At 30.5% G+C, this 18,655-nt stretch overlaps 1 protein-coding gene across 5 annotated transcripts in view; it reads right to left on the reverse strand.

The window, feature by feature from the left end:
- Synd (protein kinase C and casein kinase substrate in neurons protein Synd) overlaps window positions 1–18,655 on the reverse strand; it is a 265,365-nt gene that overhangs the window by 46,628 nt on the left and 200,082 nt on the right. For all 5 annotated transcript variants that reach the window (XM_075379109.1, XM_075379113.1, XM_075379108.1 and 2 more), the window contains exons 3-4: window positions 14,326–14,474; window positions 6,185–6,373 (exon numbers count right to left, since the gene is read on the reverse strand). In XM_075379109.1, coding sequence (XP_075235224.1) covers window positions 6,185–6,373; window positions 14,326–14,474 — 338 coding nt within the window. The remainder of the gene's footprint in view (window positions 1–6,184; window positions 6,374–14,325; window positions 14,475–18,655) is intronic.

Genomic DNA, 18,655 nt, shown 5'->3' on the forward strand with positions numbered 1-18,655 from the left:
TTCATCCTTTGCAGTCCACTGTTTTGACTGTTGTTTCATCTCAGGAGTGTAGTGGTGGATCCACATTTCATCTACAGTTATGAATCAACGTAAAAAATCTGCTTATTTTGCTTTAACTGCTCCAGCAGGGCCTTGGAAATGTTCATTTGAATGTGTTTTTGGTCCAAAGTGAGCAAACACGGCATCCAACATGCGAATAGCCTATGCATGTCCAATTCTTCAGTTAATATATGACAAGAAAGTTCTTTCAATATACCCATAGCCTCTGCTATCTCTCTAACCATAATTTGTCAGTCGTCCAGTACCATTGGTGAATTTTTCGATGATATTGGTGGTGGTTGCAGTTTCTGGCTGTCCTGAACGCTCATCATCAACCAAGCTGGTATGAACGTGTTTAAATTCAGCTGCCCATCTTTTCAAAGTGGCAAATAATGGGACAGAGTCCCTGTAAACAGTGTCCAACTTGGTTTTAATTTGCATAGGCGTATTGCCTTTCAAATACAAGTATTTAATCATGGTACAATATTAAATTTTTTCAATTTTCAAAACACTCACAATGACTTACTCAAATGATTATCAAACAACAACTGAGCATCCAAAATGGCTGAAATTTTAGTGGGTATATTTCAACGCATGCGCAAATACATTCCCTAACTTTTGTTGATGAGTGCTGCCATCTTCATGTTAAGCTGAAAACTTTTCAAACAACCCTCATATACAATTTTAACTTTGGTGATTATCAGAAATTGATTTAATAAACATGCCAACAGAAATTGGAATCGACATTATCCTAATTTCACATTCCTCAAATAACAGAAAGTTACTCCATCAAATGTTCTCCAGGTATTACAAACCTTCAGTTTGTAAGTGGATGCTGTTTACAGTCATCAATATCAAAACTGTCAATTTTTGTGCTGGAGTGGAAGTGTCTCGGCCTTTCATCCAGAGGTCCCGGATTCAAATCCCAATCAGGCATGGTATTTTTCATACACTACAAATGCCATTTTCATATTCCCATATACAACCTTCTTTGTAAGCTTCTGTGGTGAATTAATTCATCAGTCAGTTAAAAAAAACCCTGTTCTTTATTAACAGTAATAATAAAACCATTCAAAGTACAAATCATTTGAAACCCAGTAATCAAAATATACTAACAATATGGAAATTCAAATTCAATTAAATGTAATTATTATAAATTTTAACCAGATTACTGTAAAAATCATAAACAGGTGTAATATTTAATCAGCGTCTAAACAGAGAGTAGGAGAAAGAGAAAACAAAGTGTTAATTCTGGATAAAAGGCAACAGAAATTTGCCTTTCTGTATGGGAACATTAAACCTCTAACTTATTTCATCAGCGAACCACTTAAATGAAGTAGACTACAGCTGGATTTTCTAAAGAATCAATCAATAGGTTACAAAATTTAACCTGTAGGAGTTGGATGCAAACCAGCAACTCTTGGATTAAAAACACTCATAATTTTTATCACTAAGTTATCCTAAATTTTTATACTGAAGAGAATGCAATACTGAGTTTCGGAAGGTACTGCAGGATATCAATTGTCTGCATTAAAATAATAAACTATCTGCTTTAAGGAATAATTAAGGTAATATTAGTTTAGTGAGGCAAAACATATTTAATGTATTGTACAAAAAATGTAACTTTTCAACAAATAAGAAGTTTCATCTCTTTATTAACTTAATTTAGATTATATAAATATCTACTTATATAACAGCAAACAATTTGATATGCTATATACCTACATAGTTTTATTAGTGTCTCACTATGTTAGAAAAAATTGCACCATAGTTTATGATACTTCTTTGATATATAACTACTTACATTTAATTAAGAAGCAATCAGGAAGCTTGATTTTAACAGGCAGAGATTTCAGTCATTGAATTTGCTATGCTCAATGAACAAGAAACAGAGGCCCTGAACCGATTTAACTGAAAATAATGTGGAGAAAGTGTTAACCTGAAATCCCTAAAGGAAACAATCTTCTAGTGTCAAAAGGTCTGTTTGGCAAATGGCAAGTTTGATGTGATACAGCTGTGAGAGATGTCAGAGGAAATTTACTTTTTAGTATCAAAAGCTTATAAAACAGCATCTTGCCATGGTATCAACTAAAATTGACATCTTTCATAAAAAAATACAACAGGAATTATGTAACTTTTATAAGCTAGGGGAATAAGTTTATTAAACATGGTTTCAACCAAAGGAATTACTCCTTAAAATTGTTATTGTTAAGAAAATTACTATTATCTTCTCTGCTATGAACACTAAAGTTTCTATGTTTAGTACTGCTTAACTTTCTTAGCTTAATCCTCTTATCTCTTGTTGATGTGTTTCGAAACCACTCCACAGTCAAAACTTATTATAGATTTGACAATGACAAAAATTGATATAAGTTTTGACAATGGAGTGGTTCCGAAACACGTCAACAACAGATAATAAAAATGAAGCTAAGAAAGGTAAGCAGCAGTAAATATAGAATTCATTAGATGTATTTTTATACTGCAATGTTACAAGGTTATGCATTAAGATAATGCATTTAACCACCATCATGATAAATAAAACTAAAATATTCAAATTCACAGAAATAAAATGTACTTAAGAAATAGGTTCAATAACAAATTTTCCAGTATGGTATTGTTTAGCTTTACAGTGAAAATCATGATATTTAGCCCACATTATTATTACTATTACTTTTTCTTTTTTAAGATTTACTTCCTACCTTGACCAATGCTAAAGACAGTGATTATACTTAAATTGACTCCTGACAAGAGATTTGAAAAGAATGCAAAAGTTAGCTAGAAAAAAATTTAGCTTATCATACAGAAAGAGCCAGGTCTGATGCGTTTTCCTAATCCAAACAACAAAACAGAATTTGAGGTCTAATAAAACGCCAAAAACATTGATTATTGATTTTAAAGATGAAGTTATCTTTAATAGATACATATTTTTATAAATTAACTTTTATAGCTAAGTGATGGCAGAAGCATATGCTTCAAAATGTGTATCAGAAACTAAAATTATTTATATGTAGTAACTATATGCTTCACATCAAATTTTATTAATAATTTTTTTTCCAGTTATTTTGAAATAAAATAATCATTTACAATTTTACACAGTAACATAGTGAACACATACACAAGTGCACGAGTGTGAATAAACAGAATATGCAAAATGTGTTTTATAAAACTATAACTTATGGTCATAAAATTATATGACACTATACTGAACAAAAACTAATTAATTGTACTTGGTTATTGTTACTGGTAATAAAACAGATCTAATAACAATTTTTAATATATTTGTTTTGTGTAAGATATTATAGTAATATATTTTACTGCAGTGAACTGTACAGAACATTTCATAATGAATTATCAAAAAATTAACTTAAAAGAAGCACTTTGTATTTGCTTTTATATGTAATAAACAACTGTTTAAAAAAAAAACAAACTTACAAAGAAGAAAATTGCTGATAAAAAAAAATTATGCTACAAAACAGAAAAATTAAATTTGTGATTTTTAAAAAAATGAAGAAAAAAATGGTAGTTTTAGTGGTGAAATATATTTTATAATATCCAGGATTAGTTTACCTGGTGGTTGAAGACTGTATAATGAGTAAAATCCTGTAAGTGGAAAACAAACATTATATTATCAGTGCTAAACTATAACTGACCAATTCAAAATGATTGTCAAGTAAATAGTTTCCCTACAAAAAAAAAAAAATATTTACGATCCCAAGGATTTATAATTATGAATACCAAAAAATCAACAATAAAAACAGAAACCAAAATGCCAAAGTCAATTATTACTGTACACGTCACCTTGAAATTATAATTCACTTTTGTTATTAACACTATGATAAACAAGTGCACGGTATTAAAAGCTAAAAAATGTACCAGTATAATTGATTAAACTGATCCAGGTGATAATATAACTTAATTCAACATTAAAAATTTCCAGGTTTATACTTTAACAAGCTTGATAGGAATTTTCTCCTCTGTACTTCTTATTCTAAGAGACAAATGAGATTTAAAATTAAACATGAGAACTTGTGTTTCATATTACGTGATGATTGTAGTAAATCAGATTTATGAACAAGATCAGATGTAAATAAGAATAAAAAATAAAAATAAAAAGACAGAGTTAAAATAGAGAGGTTATACGAAAAGGGATATAATCTAACGCAAATAGCAGCTATACAACTATTGTTTTCCAGCTTTCCAAGTTGTATAATATTTAATACAAGGAAGATATTGCTGTTAGAAAAAATACAGCCAACTACATTTTAGAACTTCTCAATTATTTGTTAAGTCACTGCATCCAATAATACTAAGATTTGGTATATAAAGTTTTGCTTACAGATAATATGCACCATATATCTGTAAGCATAGTGTATTTTGTACCATATATCAAGAACACATAATCTACAGCAATTTTATAGTTAGGTTGTATACTACATGGGCTGATAAATTTTTTTTATAAATTATTTTAGGTAGTGAAATCGTAGGAGGTGCTATATGAAAAGTAGAGAACTGCACTTACTTAGTACAAGCACTTAGTTCTAAAATTTGAATTTAATTCTAAAAACCTGAAATACTTCATCTGAATGACGTTTTGTTATCAGGGTGAGAACAGTTTTCATCTTTTATCAAAAGGATATGTATGATAAATACACGAATGAAATGATTGTATAAGCAACCTTATACAAGTCAACCCTGAAATTGCCTGTATTAGGATTAACAAGCATACCACCTTAGTAGGCAAAATGAGGAATTAGATGATTTTTGACACATTCTTCACAGAACTGAATATAATTCTGCGTATCACATGAGAAGTCTGCTGAATTGGAGGATTTTAATCAGTACATGTGGATTCTGTTACCACCAAAACTGTTTAATGAAAAGCTCTCAATGAAAGCAACTGTAATTATTGTTGGTCGTACCTCAGGTGCTTTAAATGCATCGCCACCAAAGATTGAGACATATACATAACAGCAACAAATTAAATGAATTTCTATTTACAGAAAAACAAAGTATTGTATCTATTAATAAAAGTTAGGTAAATTTTTTAAATTAAAAAGTTTTTTTATACCAATCAAAAAAAAAAATCATTAAGTGTGCAGGTTAACTATATTTTAAGATATCTTAGGGAAAAGAAAGTTAATGTAAGGTTAAATTTCTCGAATTTTCAATAACATTCTACTAGTTCAACAAATTATTCTAGATTGTTGTGTATAATCTCTCTTTGTTTAAAAAAAAAAGCAAGTAAAACAAAAATAATATTAAATGGGTAAAAATATTTTTTCACTTTATCATAGGCAAGAGGAGTTTTAATTTTAAGTTCTTCAAATACCATAAAATCTCTGGAAAAGTGTTGCCATTTTAATTAAACCTTTATAAGCTTACTTAGCAGCATTTCGTTCAATTATATCATAATAATGTAAAATGAAACATCCAAGAAAAGAATTGAACACAGGATCTTAAGATATCAGTTTTAAAAGTATGATATGAATCAGAAAATAACAATAAACAATCTATCTGGCATGAAGAGAGGGGACAGAGGCATGCATAGCTTCACTGTGTAATTATTCCTCACAAGCAACAGACCAAGTGAAATGGCCATATCAGAACAGAATTTTACAAGGCTCCAACTAAAATTACTGTAGAATGTACTGGAAAAAATAAGGAATAAGTAAGAAACAAGGAAATGATGGAAGGGCTTCTGATTTTAAAATGGTAGTGCAACAAAATTAAATTGATGAATAGCAATGACATAATGTTTAATCCAAGGAAAATGTTGCCTTACCCAATTAAAACATTCAATGAAGGTAAATAATGATATACCTTTTACAGAGCAGCTGAGTAGAATGTTTCACAACATGTGGAATAAAGGGCATAATATTAGCAAGTTTATTAATAAGTAGATGCAGAAAATCTGAAAAACAGAAGCATCTGATCCAGAATTGATTAAAAATGGGAGATAATCAAGAAAATGAAATTAGTATTCTATTTTCATGACGTTACAGCTTATTACAAATAAAGTGACATCAGAATTAAGAAAGTAATTTCGGAACTTAGCAATATTTTCTCTAAGAAGTCTTATGTATTCAATATTACTTCAGTCTATGTTTTCAGGAAAACCCAGAAATATTTATAATAATGTAATTACCTGATCCATTGATAAAGAACTATCCCCTGTAGCATTTCTTTCTTGGTTAGATGCTGATTTTTCAGTTTTACATGCCGCATGGTAATCACTCTTTGCTTTATTTACTTTCGCCAATAACTTCCCCCATGGTTTCTGAGCCTTTTTAAATGCATCCTCCATTTCTTTTCTTTCTTTTATTTGAATCATTGACTGTAATAAAAATACATAAAAACATTAATAATTAAAGAAAAAGGAATACTGTGGTATTCAGATTGTAAAGATGACAATACTAATTAAAAATGTAAGAGGAATCTTTTTGGCAATTGGGAGTACTGAAGTGCCTGTAGGGCCTACAGAATATGTTGAATTTACTGGTCCTAATCACAATAACGTTGCACTTGTAATATTTGTTTAAAATGATTGCAACAACTCTAAATTATTCCAAGTATTTAATCATTTTTTTAATATTTAATTATTGAATTCCTTTAAGAAAAAGATAAAACAATTTATATTCATCACGAACTCTTTTTCCTTTTACTGATTATAAATTATACCACAGCAACTGTCTTATGGGATCGGGAAGGTAATCACTGACTTTCTGCCTTGAAGAATCACCTTCAATGGTACTGAGAGATCCTGAAAAACTACATCGGATGACAAAAAAACAAGTAATATGGTACGTTAAAGTGAGAATTCACACACTACATAATAAAACCCATCCTTACACACTTTTTCTTCCATACATAGAAATATTTTGTGACAAATTAACATTCTTCAATATTTCAAATAAAAGTTTGACCATTTATTCACACATCCCAGACCTCACAACAAGTGATTATCAGTTTTCTATGAAGTTAAATAAACATCTGACCAGAAAAAATCTTCATTATAAGGTTCAAGGCATAGCAATTATATGATGAAACTCATATGATGTCAGAATCGAAAAACACTGTCACCAAAAACACTGGTTTAAGTGGTGAAAATGAATAATTTAAATAATTATATTTTTAAAGATTTAATAATTCTAGGAATGTTCAATAATTAACAAGAGAAATTGATGTAGAGAAAAAATGGTTCATTCAATGATAATGAAACTTTTTAAGGGTCAAGTTGACAAACTTGAGAACATATTTAATCAGCTGTTAAATCACAATTAATCTAAAGATAAATTCTTTTGTTGATTTCAGAATGTCAGCAACGTATGAGGCTCAGATGATAAATTTTGCACACTAGTGTGCTACATGGAGATAAAAGGTACTATTGAGTTGCGTGTGGCAGCACATAATAGCTAAAATCTCCCTCTACAAACCTGTAATAATGCGGTGAAATCCGTTTACTGGTTTGTTTTCAATAGCAGTTAAATTGGAGTCTAGTACAATCAATACGTCAACACAGTTAAAACAGCACGCAGTGATCAAATCTTTAATAGCAGAAAATGTGAATCCTACGAATATTTTTCATCGTTTAAAAGCAGTTTTTGGTAGTGAAATTGTTGACAGGAGTACTATGAATAGGTGGGCGTTGAAATTTCGCGAATGTGAAGCTGGTAAAACAACAATTGAGGACACACCTCGCAACGGACGACCAGTTTCTGCGATTGACGAAAAACATCATAAAGAGGTGGACGATTTGCTTCAAAGTAACCAGGTAATCACCCAGCAACACATCGCTATTCAGTTAGGCATATCTAAAAAACAAGTAGGCCACATTATTGAGCAACTGGGTTACCGTAAAATCTGTGCACGATGGGTACCGCACAAACTGAGGTAGAACACAAGCAGCGTTGTGTCAAATGTTGCGAAGAACTTTTACAGCACTATCGTGCTGAAGGAAATGACTTCCTTTTCAATATTCTGACCAGGGATGAGAGTTGGATACATCATTATGACCTGGAAGAAGAAAGGCAAAGCATGGAATACAGATATTACAAATCGCCAAAAACCAAAAAATTCAAACTCAAGCCTCAGTGAAGAAATACAATTTGACGGTGTTTTGGGACACCAAACACATTTATGTTACTGAATATCTGGAATATGGGACAAATGTGAACTCCGAACGGTAAATTGAGACGTTAAAGACACCTCAGATGACAAGAATGTCGCGTTCTTTTTTTAAAGACCACCAAGCCCATAAACTTGCAACATGACAATGTGCGGCCTCACACATCGCACACCACTACAGAGGCTCTTTGCAAGTTGAAGTTTGAGCCTATTTCACATCCACCACACTCGCCGGATTTGGCTCTGTGCGACTTCCACTTCTTCCCTCATCTCAAGAGGGATCTCATCTCTGGTGTAATCATTAAATCACTGATGATGAGGTGAGGAAGCTGTGGCCACTTGGAACCGAGAAAGACCACCAGAATTTTCAGTGATGGAATGCAAAAACTTGTCACATGTTGGGAAAAGTGTATCAGTGTAAATAGGGATTATATCGAAAAATAAATAGTAGCAAAATAACAGAAAAATAAATTGTAGCTAAGATATTGTACTTTCATACATTTTTTAATTCATTCTAATATCTCTTTTCATTCCCATGCTACGCATGTATGTGCAAAATTTATCAGCCGAGCCTTGTATATACCAAAAGAGCAACATTCAGTGATAAGATTTTTGCTATTAGAAAGTGTGAAACCATCGGAAATTTACTCAAGAATGTTGAAACAGTATGATGAAAAGGATTTAAATCACAGGAATTTGTGTAAATGGGGAGAACAGTTTAATTCAGGCAGAACAAGTGATATTGATCTCAATCACTCTGGAGGATCAGTTGAAGTTTGACTACCACGCTGCAAAATCGCACAAATGATCTTATTTGCAAATACAGGCGAATCAAAATTTCCCAAATTGCTAGTTTGTGTAATATTAGTGTTGGAACTGCGCATTCAATCATTCATGATGAGCTGAATTATCATAAAACGTGTTCAGGATGGGTTCCAAAACAGTTGACTCAAGCCCATAAAGACACCTGGATTCGAATTTGTTCTGCGCTCAAAGAACGGTTTGAAGCAGAAGGTAAGAAACAAGTGGTTTGAAGGACTTTCTATGTAAGAAATGTGGATACACAATACGAGCCTGACTCCAAATGGCAAAGTCTTGAATGGAGACATTCGGATTTCCCCACCAAAAAAAAATTCAACTCACATGTCAGCCAGTAAAGTGATGTTAATGGTCTTCTGGGACTAGCAAGGCTCAATTTTTTATGACTATTTAGAAGAACAATGTACTGTGAACAGTACTATTCTAACATGCTCCAACAGAAAGTAAGACCCGCGATACGGCAAAAATTTCAGGGTGCTTTCTCAAAATGTGTGATTCTCTTGTATGACAACACACACCCTCCCACATCACTTAGAGAAAAAGAGAAATGCTCAAGAATTTCGATTGGGAGGTGTTGTCATATCCTCCTTACAGCCCAGACCTCATCCTGTCCGATTTTCATTTGTTTGGCTCACTCAAAGACTTTTTACGAAGCAAGAAGTTTGACGACAACAAAGCAGACAAAAAAACTGTACATGAATGGTTCAAATAGCAAGATAAAGACTTCTATGCTGCGGGAATCTGAGAGCTCACAGAACGGTAAGAAGTGTCTAAATGTTGTTGGAGATTATGTTGAAAAGTAGTGTACGTTTCATTGTAATTGAATAAATTATTTTTCTCTACATCAATTTGTCTCATTAATTGTTAAATGTCCCTTGTAATTACAAAAATTATTAAATTTTACAAAATGTGATTGTCTTTATATTGTTATTATAATCTGTATTGTAAATTTATTGTATTGTTAAATTGTTGCAAACTAATTATTCCTTGTGTGACAAAACTACTTATCACAACTACTTACAATAGATAGGCATTATGAAAGAAAAAGTAAACATTTGTAACACCAACCAAGAAAAATTTTATGTACAACCTTTATTTATTATTTAATGAAATAATAGAAGTTTTCACAATACCAGATTAATACTTATACAGACAATTAGATTTTCTTTTGTAGAATATTATCAAAACATTTTACCTGACAAATCCTACATTAATTTATTTTATAATAAAATAATAATACATACTTACACATGTATTATTATAACATTCCAATAAAATGATTTTTTACATATTATTTTATCTGTATACAAAACTACACAATTTAATGTTTTCAACTGATGACATCACTTCAACTGAATGTTAGATATTTTTATTTATAATGTTTTACTTTTTGAAGTGATATATTGAGGGAAATATAAACATCTAATATTTTTGATTAGTTTAAAATTGAAAGTTATTGAAGTAGACATAAATGAAAAAGAAAAAAAACAAAAAATGAAGCTGTATACCATGAATCTGTATTGAAGTAATTGAATAATATTATTTTGCATCTCTGAATTCCTGTTATGTTATGAATTGTAAGCATTATCTGGTGTTGATGACAGCATGTTCTAAACTTTCCTGTATTTATATGAGTACATACAAATGTAACAGAGACAGAGGGTGATATGATCCTGTTCAATCTAATACATAATACATGTAGTGTTTGCTTTTGACAATGATGAAAATTTATACATGCAGTCAGAAGACAAAACAATATTCAACTGCATTATATTTAATTTTCCCCAATTTATATCATCTTTTGATATCTTCTGATAATAATACAGTTAGATAAAAAAGAAAACACATATAACTTCTCCATAAAACAGGTGCACTTGGCAAAGTATTTGTACAGAGTACTGAACATTATTGTGTTGAAACTTGGGCAATTGGAATGTGGAAAAAAGAAATTCTTTTAAAGTTTAACATTAAAAAATGAAGTGGGTTCAGTTTCATAAGTACAGATTTCAAACGAACAAGAGAAAAGAAGCCTTTGTTAAATTTTCTGTAAAAGAACTATAAGGATTATTACCTATAATGTATGAATATTGTATGTAATGAACACTACTTATATGATGAAAAGGAAATATAGATGACAAACCTATATGAAAATAATGATTACAGTACATTAAAGCAAATAAAAAGAGAATTGCTGTAAAGAATACTTTTGAAAATTAAAAATATTAATGTAGAATAAAAAAAAATACAAATGCATGAATAGAAAATGCAAAAATGCCATCAAATAATTAGTTCAAAAATAAAATAAAATATATATATATATATATATAAATATATTTTTTTTGTATTTTTTCAACATTCTGAGTGTTATATATAAAAGGAGTCAGACAAAAATCTCAAAATTATGTTTATTTTTTTTTTAGAAATAATGACTACAAAATTTCAGTAAATATTCTTAAAATTAGCTTCATAAAGCTGCCATTCCTTATACTGGAAATGACGACTGTACAGAAGTCGCTTTGAAGTCACTTTTCATTTTTCTAGAAATGTTCACAGACAAAATGTCAGGGCCAGAAATCTACATGAATCAACTGATCATAATGCAATTTCCTAAAAATTAAAGTTTTTGTGCTCCTAACCGAAACCAAATAAGCAGACTATTTTATGGAACACTTTATGTTGTGAGATGTCATACTTGAACCCTTGCATGGAAAATTATAGTATAACATTTTAACAGGGTAATGCTTCTTCACACTACATTAAATGTGTTTGTAATTTCCTCAGTGAGTCGCTGCCCCAGTAACAGATAGAATGGCAAACAATGGCTTCCTACAATCCCTAGTCTTACTCTTCTAGATTTTTACTTTTAGGGATTTGTGGAGCAAAATATGAACATGTATTTGTTAATGTCACTTACCAATTAAAACAGTGGCTCATAGGGGTAATTTCATATTGGATTTTCTCAGCAGAGAATGGTGAAAATTGAATTGAACTGTACTGATGTTCAGGGAGATGACTGAAGAGCTTACATTGGTCATTGACTTAAGGTGAAATTCTTAAATGTTTCTCTTTAATTTGGCTTTTTTTTCATTGGCCTTCATCACCACTTTTTCCTTTTAAAAATTAACAAAAATTTAAAAGGGCATCATGGTCTATGGATATGTCACATATATATATTTACGTATTTGCATCCCTGCCATAGCTTCAGCTGCTCTACATGGTTATTTGTTTTTCCCATAACAGTCAGGGGGCTCTGAGCCCTGGACGTCCTTCTGTGTTCATTAAACTCATGCTTGTGATAAATAAAAATAAATAATGATAAATAAAAATTAAAGTCTGTTCAATATGTAAAAAATATCAGTGTACTGTAATTTCTTCAGAGCAACAGTTTGGTCAGTACAGGACCTGAAACTTTGAAAGATCTGAAGAATATAGGTTTCAAAACAGTCAGCCTCCATCTGAAAAATATTACTTATAGCTGGTTACCTTCGTACGGGTAAAAATGCCTGGGTTCTTAGCGTTACCCAACAAACACCACTATCAGGTGAATGCACTTCATTTCTCTTTCTTTTTTTTAATTAATGTCTTTTAGTCAAGTAACCAGAGGCAAGTGCTGCCAGTTGCACTGCACATATAGTAACAATAGCAGTGACTGTGTTGGGTGAGCCACTGCACCATGCACCTGTCACACCTCTTAAAAAATTGAAATTCAAAAAACCCAAAAATGGTTTTCAGATATTTATCTGAAGAGTATCTGCAAGCCCAAATCTAGTGAATATCTCGTTTAGTATAATCATATGAAATGGGAAAAATATGCAATCATTGTTCAAAATTGTTTGCCCTTCACCTTTTTCAAGGTCAAATTTTTAAAACTCAAGAAACAGGTTTTTAGATAATCACATAAAGATATTACACACAGCAAAAATCAAGTTGATATCTTCATTTGTTACCAATAAATTTTAAAAAATTGTATGGTTTCAAATAAAATTGAAAAATTCATTTTAAAAATATTTTAAAATCACAACAGTCCTACATGCAAAGATACAAGAGTAACGTGTGGCGAAGGACTAAAAATGAAAAAGTATATGCTGTTGGGTAGGAATAGAGAGGGGATAGCCCGGACAAAGAGGTGATTGGGTGCCCTCAGTAGTAGTCAGCTACTGTTGAGGTATCAAGGACTCCCTGAGCTAGTCTGAAGTCCTATGGTAAGTGCAACATGCCTCTGAGTAATGTCGATGGGTGGGTATCAGGGCATGCTGTATTAAGGGGGAGGGATTTTAGCCGGTGAGAGTTGACACTACCATCTTTACAAGCGGGTGGTGGCTCGCAAAGCTTTCCCCTCCTCCAATCTAAAAAAAATGTATGTGTATACAAATTTATCTTCAGTAGTTTTTTTTGAGTGCTGATTATGAATCACTCACAACATGTGTTTTATATATATAAGCAAAACAAATACGTCCCAAGAATGTAATTTCCTTATATACTTAAAAGATTTATGCAAGATAAATGTTGTGGTAAATCCAAAGTAGGTCCAGGATATTGGATATTTACTCGTTCCTGATACACTCACAGTATCCACTGGTCTCTGGCAACCATAATGGAAGTAACAGAATTATAATGAGAAAAAAGGAATCCCTACCAAAACAAGAATTTTGTGAAAACAAATATTAAAATCAATAAAGCATATCAAAACTCAATACCAATATCAAAACACTTATATTATTTAAAATGCATGTATGAAATACATGTTCCCAAATATTTTAATATTTGATTGATTTATTTAAATAAATTAATATTTGATTGATTTATTTAAATAAATTAATATTTGATTAATTTATTTACATAAATCAATAAAATATACTAATTATTTTGGATTCAAAATCATATTTATATCTGCCATTCAGATACAATAATTGCATAGTATGTGTTGAATAATGCCTTATGAGAAAAAAAATTAGAGACAAATTGATAGAAATGGACAGTATTTGTTGTAGATGTATTAATTTTATAATTTTCTTAATTGAAATCAATCACTGTATTTAAATATATATGTTTAAATTTCAAACCCATAAGTGGAATGAGCTACCTATTACTCACACTACACCTCTAAAATGCTACCTTGGCCAAGCGCAAAAGTTACAAGAGAAGGACAGAGAAACCTTCAGCCGGAAAAATTATTAAGTAGCTATTAACATTTTTTTATTCAATTATAATTTCCTTTCAACTGCAATAATTTTAAGTTAAGGTTTACTCTCACAAAGTATAAATGAAGGAAAATATTAAAGAACAATACATAAAAAATATACTAATAATACACATTGAATAAATATGTGATAGACTTTTTACCTTGTGGTATGTGTCTTTTTGCCATGTTTTAACCTGTTGTATTACATCATTTGTTAAATTATCTTTAACTTTCAAGTGTAAATCACATAATCTGTCTGATTCTACGAGAACACCCTTCCACGCAGCCTCTGTTGTACCATATTCTGGACCTACAAAACAAATTTACAAAAATAATTAATAAAGTAGATACAATAAACATACAATTACAAATATATTTAAACAAAAAAAAAATTAAATCAATATTTTTTTTATCGTGTATTTTTTTCAAGGTAGACCTCAAAAACTACTTCCATGAAAATATAGATTATTGTTACAAATCAACTCCAGGACCCTCAATTTAGTAGTTGGAGATTTAAAATAAAAAAATAATAATAAAATGATCTTATGTAATGATTAAACAAACAGATAGATAGATTGTGATGCAATACATATTTTTTAGTCAATATAAGTTTTATAACAACTGTATTCAGATAAGATACTGGTCTAAGGTAATTCTGTAAACTAACCCAATCAGAAACATATCCTCTACGAGTTAATCAATTCTTTCTTCCATTCTCTTGGTTTCCTTAAAAGAAAGAATAGATATCAAAAGAATTTTGTCAACCACAGCTCTGTTTCAATTTGAGATATCAAGATGGTACCTTTCTAGTATCCAGAGTTATTGTTGAAAATTAAGAACAAAATTCTGCACTACAAATCATACTTTTTTGAAAAATGTATAGGTGGAGATAAACAATTTTACCAAAGATGTTGTGCTAGTAGCAGTGTATACAGAAAAGGAAAGAACAATAAGTTAACTTAAAAGACTTAGAACACAAAAGTACAGAAAATAAAATCTGTTCCCCCATGGTGAAAAGTGTATAAGATAAAATAATTTGTAAATTACGATGATGATTTGAATAAATGAAATATTTGAATGCATTAAATATATTTGATATATGAAACAGTTATTCCAGGATATAACAGGAACTACACAATTAAAATGTTATCAATAGAATAAGAAAGGTTACACCACAGACAACACAGTTAAAGCCACAGCACATATTGAGTTGTTTTTAAATTTTGCTTTTAGAGAAGCTCCAAATACAGCAGCTAAAAGATTAAATAATTTGGGAGGAGTTTATACAACCTTATTTATGTATATTAAATGTAATGATGTAGAGAACTTGTCAACACTATTATAATTTTAATTTTAAAAAAGTGTAGTAAAATTTACTTTGTAAATACAAGGAAGTACTATCTCTAGTAGTATTTCTTTCACTTCTAGTGGGGAGAGACAATGTATGTAATGCTAAGCTATAGTACACCTGAAGTACAAACAGCACTAATAGATACGAGTTGCTTTCTTTAAAAGTAATGATCATCACTAAATAAACAATCCCTGTAGTGAACAGAATTAAGATGAATTTCAGCTCGGTGAAGAAAACAATAGATAAATATTTTACTTTTTACTTTTCCTCTGCCACTTTCAGGAATGATTAGCATCTCATGTTGGTTAGCAATGGTTAGCATCTCATGGACCGAGTACATAGGCTAAATGAGAAAAAGATTTTAGTTTTTTTACGAATAATTTTTTTTTTTTTGTTTAAAAACCATTAACAAAAGAGTCTGTATGGAAATGTGTAGACTCTCCTTCGTACCAAGAGGTCAAAACAGTTATTACAAGGACAATATACTCGTGGAAGAAAGATGCAGAACGCAACAAAAAAGGCACATAAGTTGCCAAGAGCTAATATTAATAGGAAACATATACTTCTGGAAGCAGAAATAAAAGTAAAAAAGAATTTTTTAAATAATAAAGAAAACAGATAACTGAATCAGAAAAAAAACAACATTTGTAAAAGTAGTAAAAGGAGAGAAATTAACTCAAATATTGCAAGGAAGAAATGCAGAAGGCAACGACACCTGTACTTTACAATAATTCTTAAACTAATTAAAATCAAAAGATAAATTAATTTTAAAAAACTTTTTTACTATAACATACATTCTTCATTATTATTTCATAAAACTATAATGCATTAAATGAGCAAAAATGAGCTCTTATTTATTAATTAATTTTGGATGTAATTCTACTCGAATATTTTCACACTTTTCCTTCACTCTTTCACGAAAAAGCTGAACCAGTTCATTTTATTATTTGCGGAAAACACCCCAATCCATTCCTGACAATCAGTACAATGTACAAGAACTAATTTGATTTATTTAAAGTTAGATAAAATCTGATTTGGAAACTAAGCTGTCATTATTTAATTTCCTTTAAAAAAATTAATTTTATATTTAATTTTTTTTATCTTATTAAATTAGGCTTTATACGATGCACTTTAATTTACACAATGTCACATTTCAAAAATCTGTAAAACATACTATCTAATTTAGCAAAATTCAATAAATTCCAACCAAAATATTACTTCAAAGATTATAATAGTGAACACTGAATAAAAATTGATCAACATATTTCCTTATATAATTTAAATATTAAAATTATGGTGTTGTAGTCTGCTGCAACAATATTAATAATGAAGATGACATAATTACTCACCCATAAATATTAAAAAACAAAAAATAATCATAAATAAATAATTTATGAACACATAAAAAATGTTAAACACTTACATCATTTATATAAATAAAAATAAAACAAAAATATACTTAATTTTAACTATTAACACATTGATGAGATAAATAGAATTTTTTTAATAAATTCATCAAATTAAATATAACATAATGTAAATACATAGAAATAAATCCCACACAACTTGTATCACCATTATTCAAATTCATATCATTTGTAGTATATGAGTGCAAGAGATATAATAAAAATAAATTTAATGACATCTACAAGAATACATGAATAAAATACGATGTATTATGTACTTATAAATTTGTATTAAATTAGAATAACTAATGGATAATTAATGAGCAACTACAACATGAAGTAGGTCAATTAAACTCATTAAACATATATAAATATTTTTGAAAACCGCCTGGTTAGTATAACAGCAATAGCTACTGCCAGCACAGAGGTTGAAGTTTTTATTACAATTTACAGGATGAATTAATAGATTTTCAAGAAAGTATTAAAAAAAAATGCCCGACTCATTAAGATCAGAGATTCCACTTGTATGAGGGGCTTTAAATAAACATAGAACACACTTATGACATATATTTAAATACTAATAAGTAATAATACAAATAATAGTATTTTTTTTAAATACTTTTATTTCTTGATGTAATCCCCTGCTACATTTATACATTTATCCCAGCGTTTCACTAATGCCTGGATACTCAATAGTGTAGAAAGATTTGTCATTATATCAAAACCCAGATAGGACCGATTGCTTCAACTCATCATTGCTATTGAAATGCCCAGCTTCCCAGGAACAATATTAATGGCCTGAACAGGTGAAAATTGCTGGTAGTGAGGTCTGGACTGTCTGGGGGGGGGGGTATGGCAACTGGAAGACATGAGTTCCAGCGTTCAAGTCCTAGTAAAGGCAATTACTTTTATACGGCTTTGAATACTAGATCGTCAATACCGGTATTCTTTGGTGGTCGAGTTTCAATTAACCATATTTCAGGAATGGTCGAACTGAGACTGTACAAGAAAGAAAGGGACTGAGACTGTACATTTCATTTAAAAGAAAGGGGGTTTGGCAATGACTACCAGCCAAGATCTTGCAGTGTGCATGTCATGCGGTGGGTTGTATGTGGTCGTATATTGTACTGCAGAAACAGAACACTTTTAGTGATTGCATCAGGGCATTTTTTTCACATTTATTGTTTCTGCAATTTGTTGACAAGTTAGCCATCGATTACCAAGGATCATTTCTTTCACTCAGTGAATGTTCATGGGAATGATTACAGTAGGTTCCGAACCACTTCAACTGGGATCATCACTCATTGATGTACAGCCGTCATTAAAACGTTTGCACCACTCAAATATGTTACTGCAACTACGAGTCTCATTACACATACTATGCAAGGAGTTGCGAATAAATCTCACTGAGTTTACACCTTCATTTAAACAAAATTTCATTACAATGCACTGTTCCATATATCCATTCACCACAATGGACACCATGTTCTTTACGACTGAATGTTGTTGTTTAATGTTGCTTCATGTCAGCACAGCATGCGGTAATAACTGACATTTGTACCTTATGAGTAAAACCAAAAGAATACGCAGAAATCTCCATTTACACATCCCGAATGCTGCTGCATATTCTTGTGAAAATTTGAAGCTCTACTACAAAAGATAATATGCACAGTGGATCTGTGCTAAGATAAAAGAGACTTGTTTTATCATTTATTTTAGTACAGTTCTGTAAGA

This window comes from Lycorma delicatula, chromosome 11 (assembly GCF_047948215.1).
Source record: "Lycorma delicatula isolate Av1 chromosome 11, ASM4794821v1, whole genome shotgun sequence".
Lineage (NCBI taxonomy): Eukaryota > Metazoa > Arthropoda > Insecta > Hemiptera > Fulgoridae > Lycorma > Lycorma delicatula.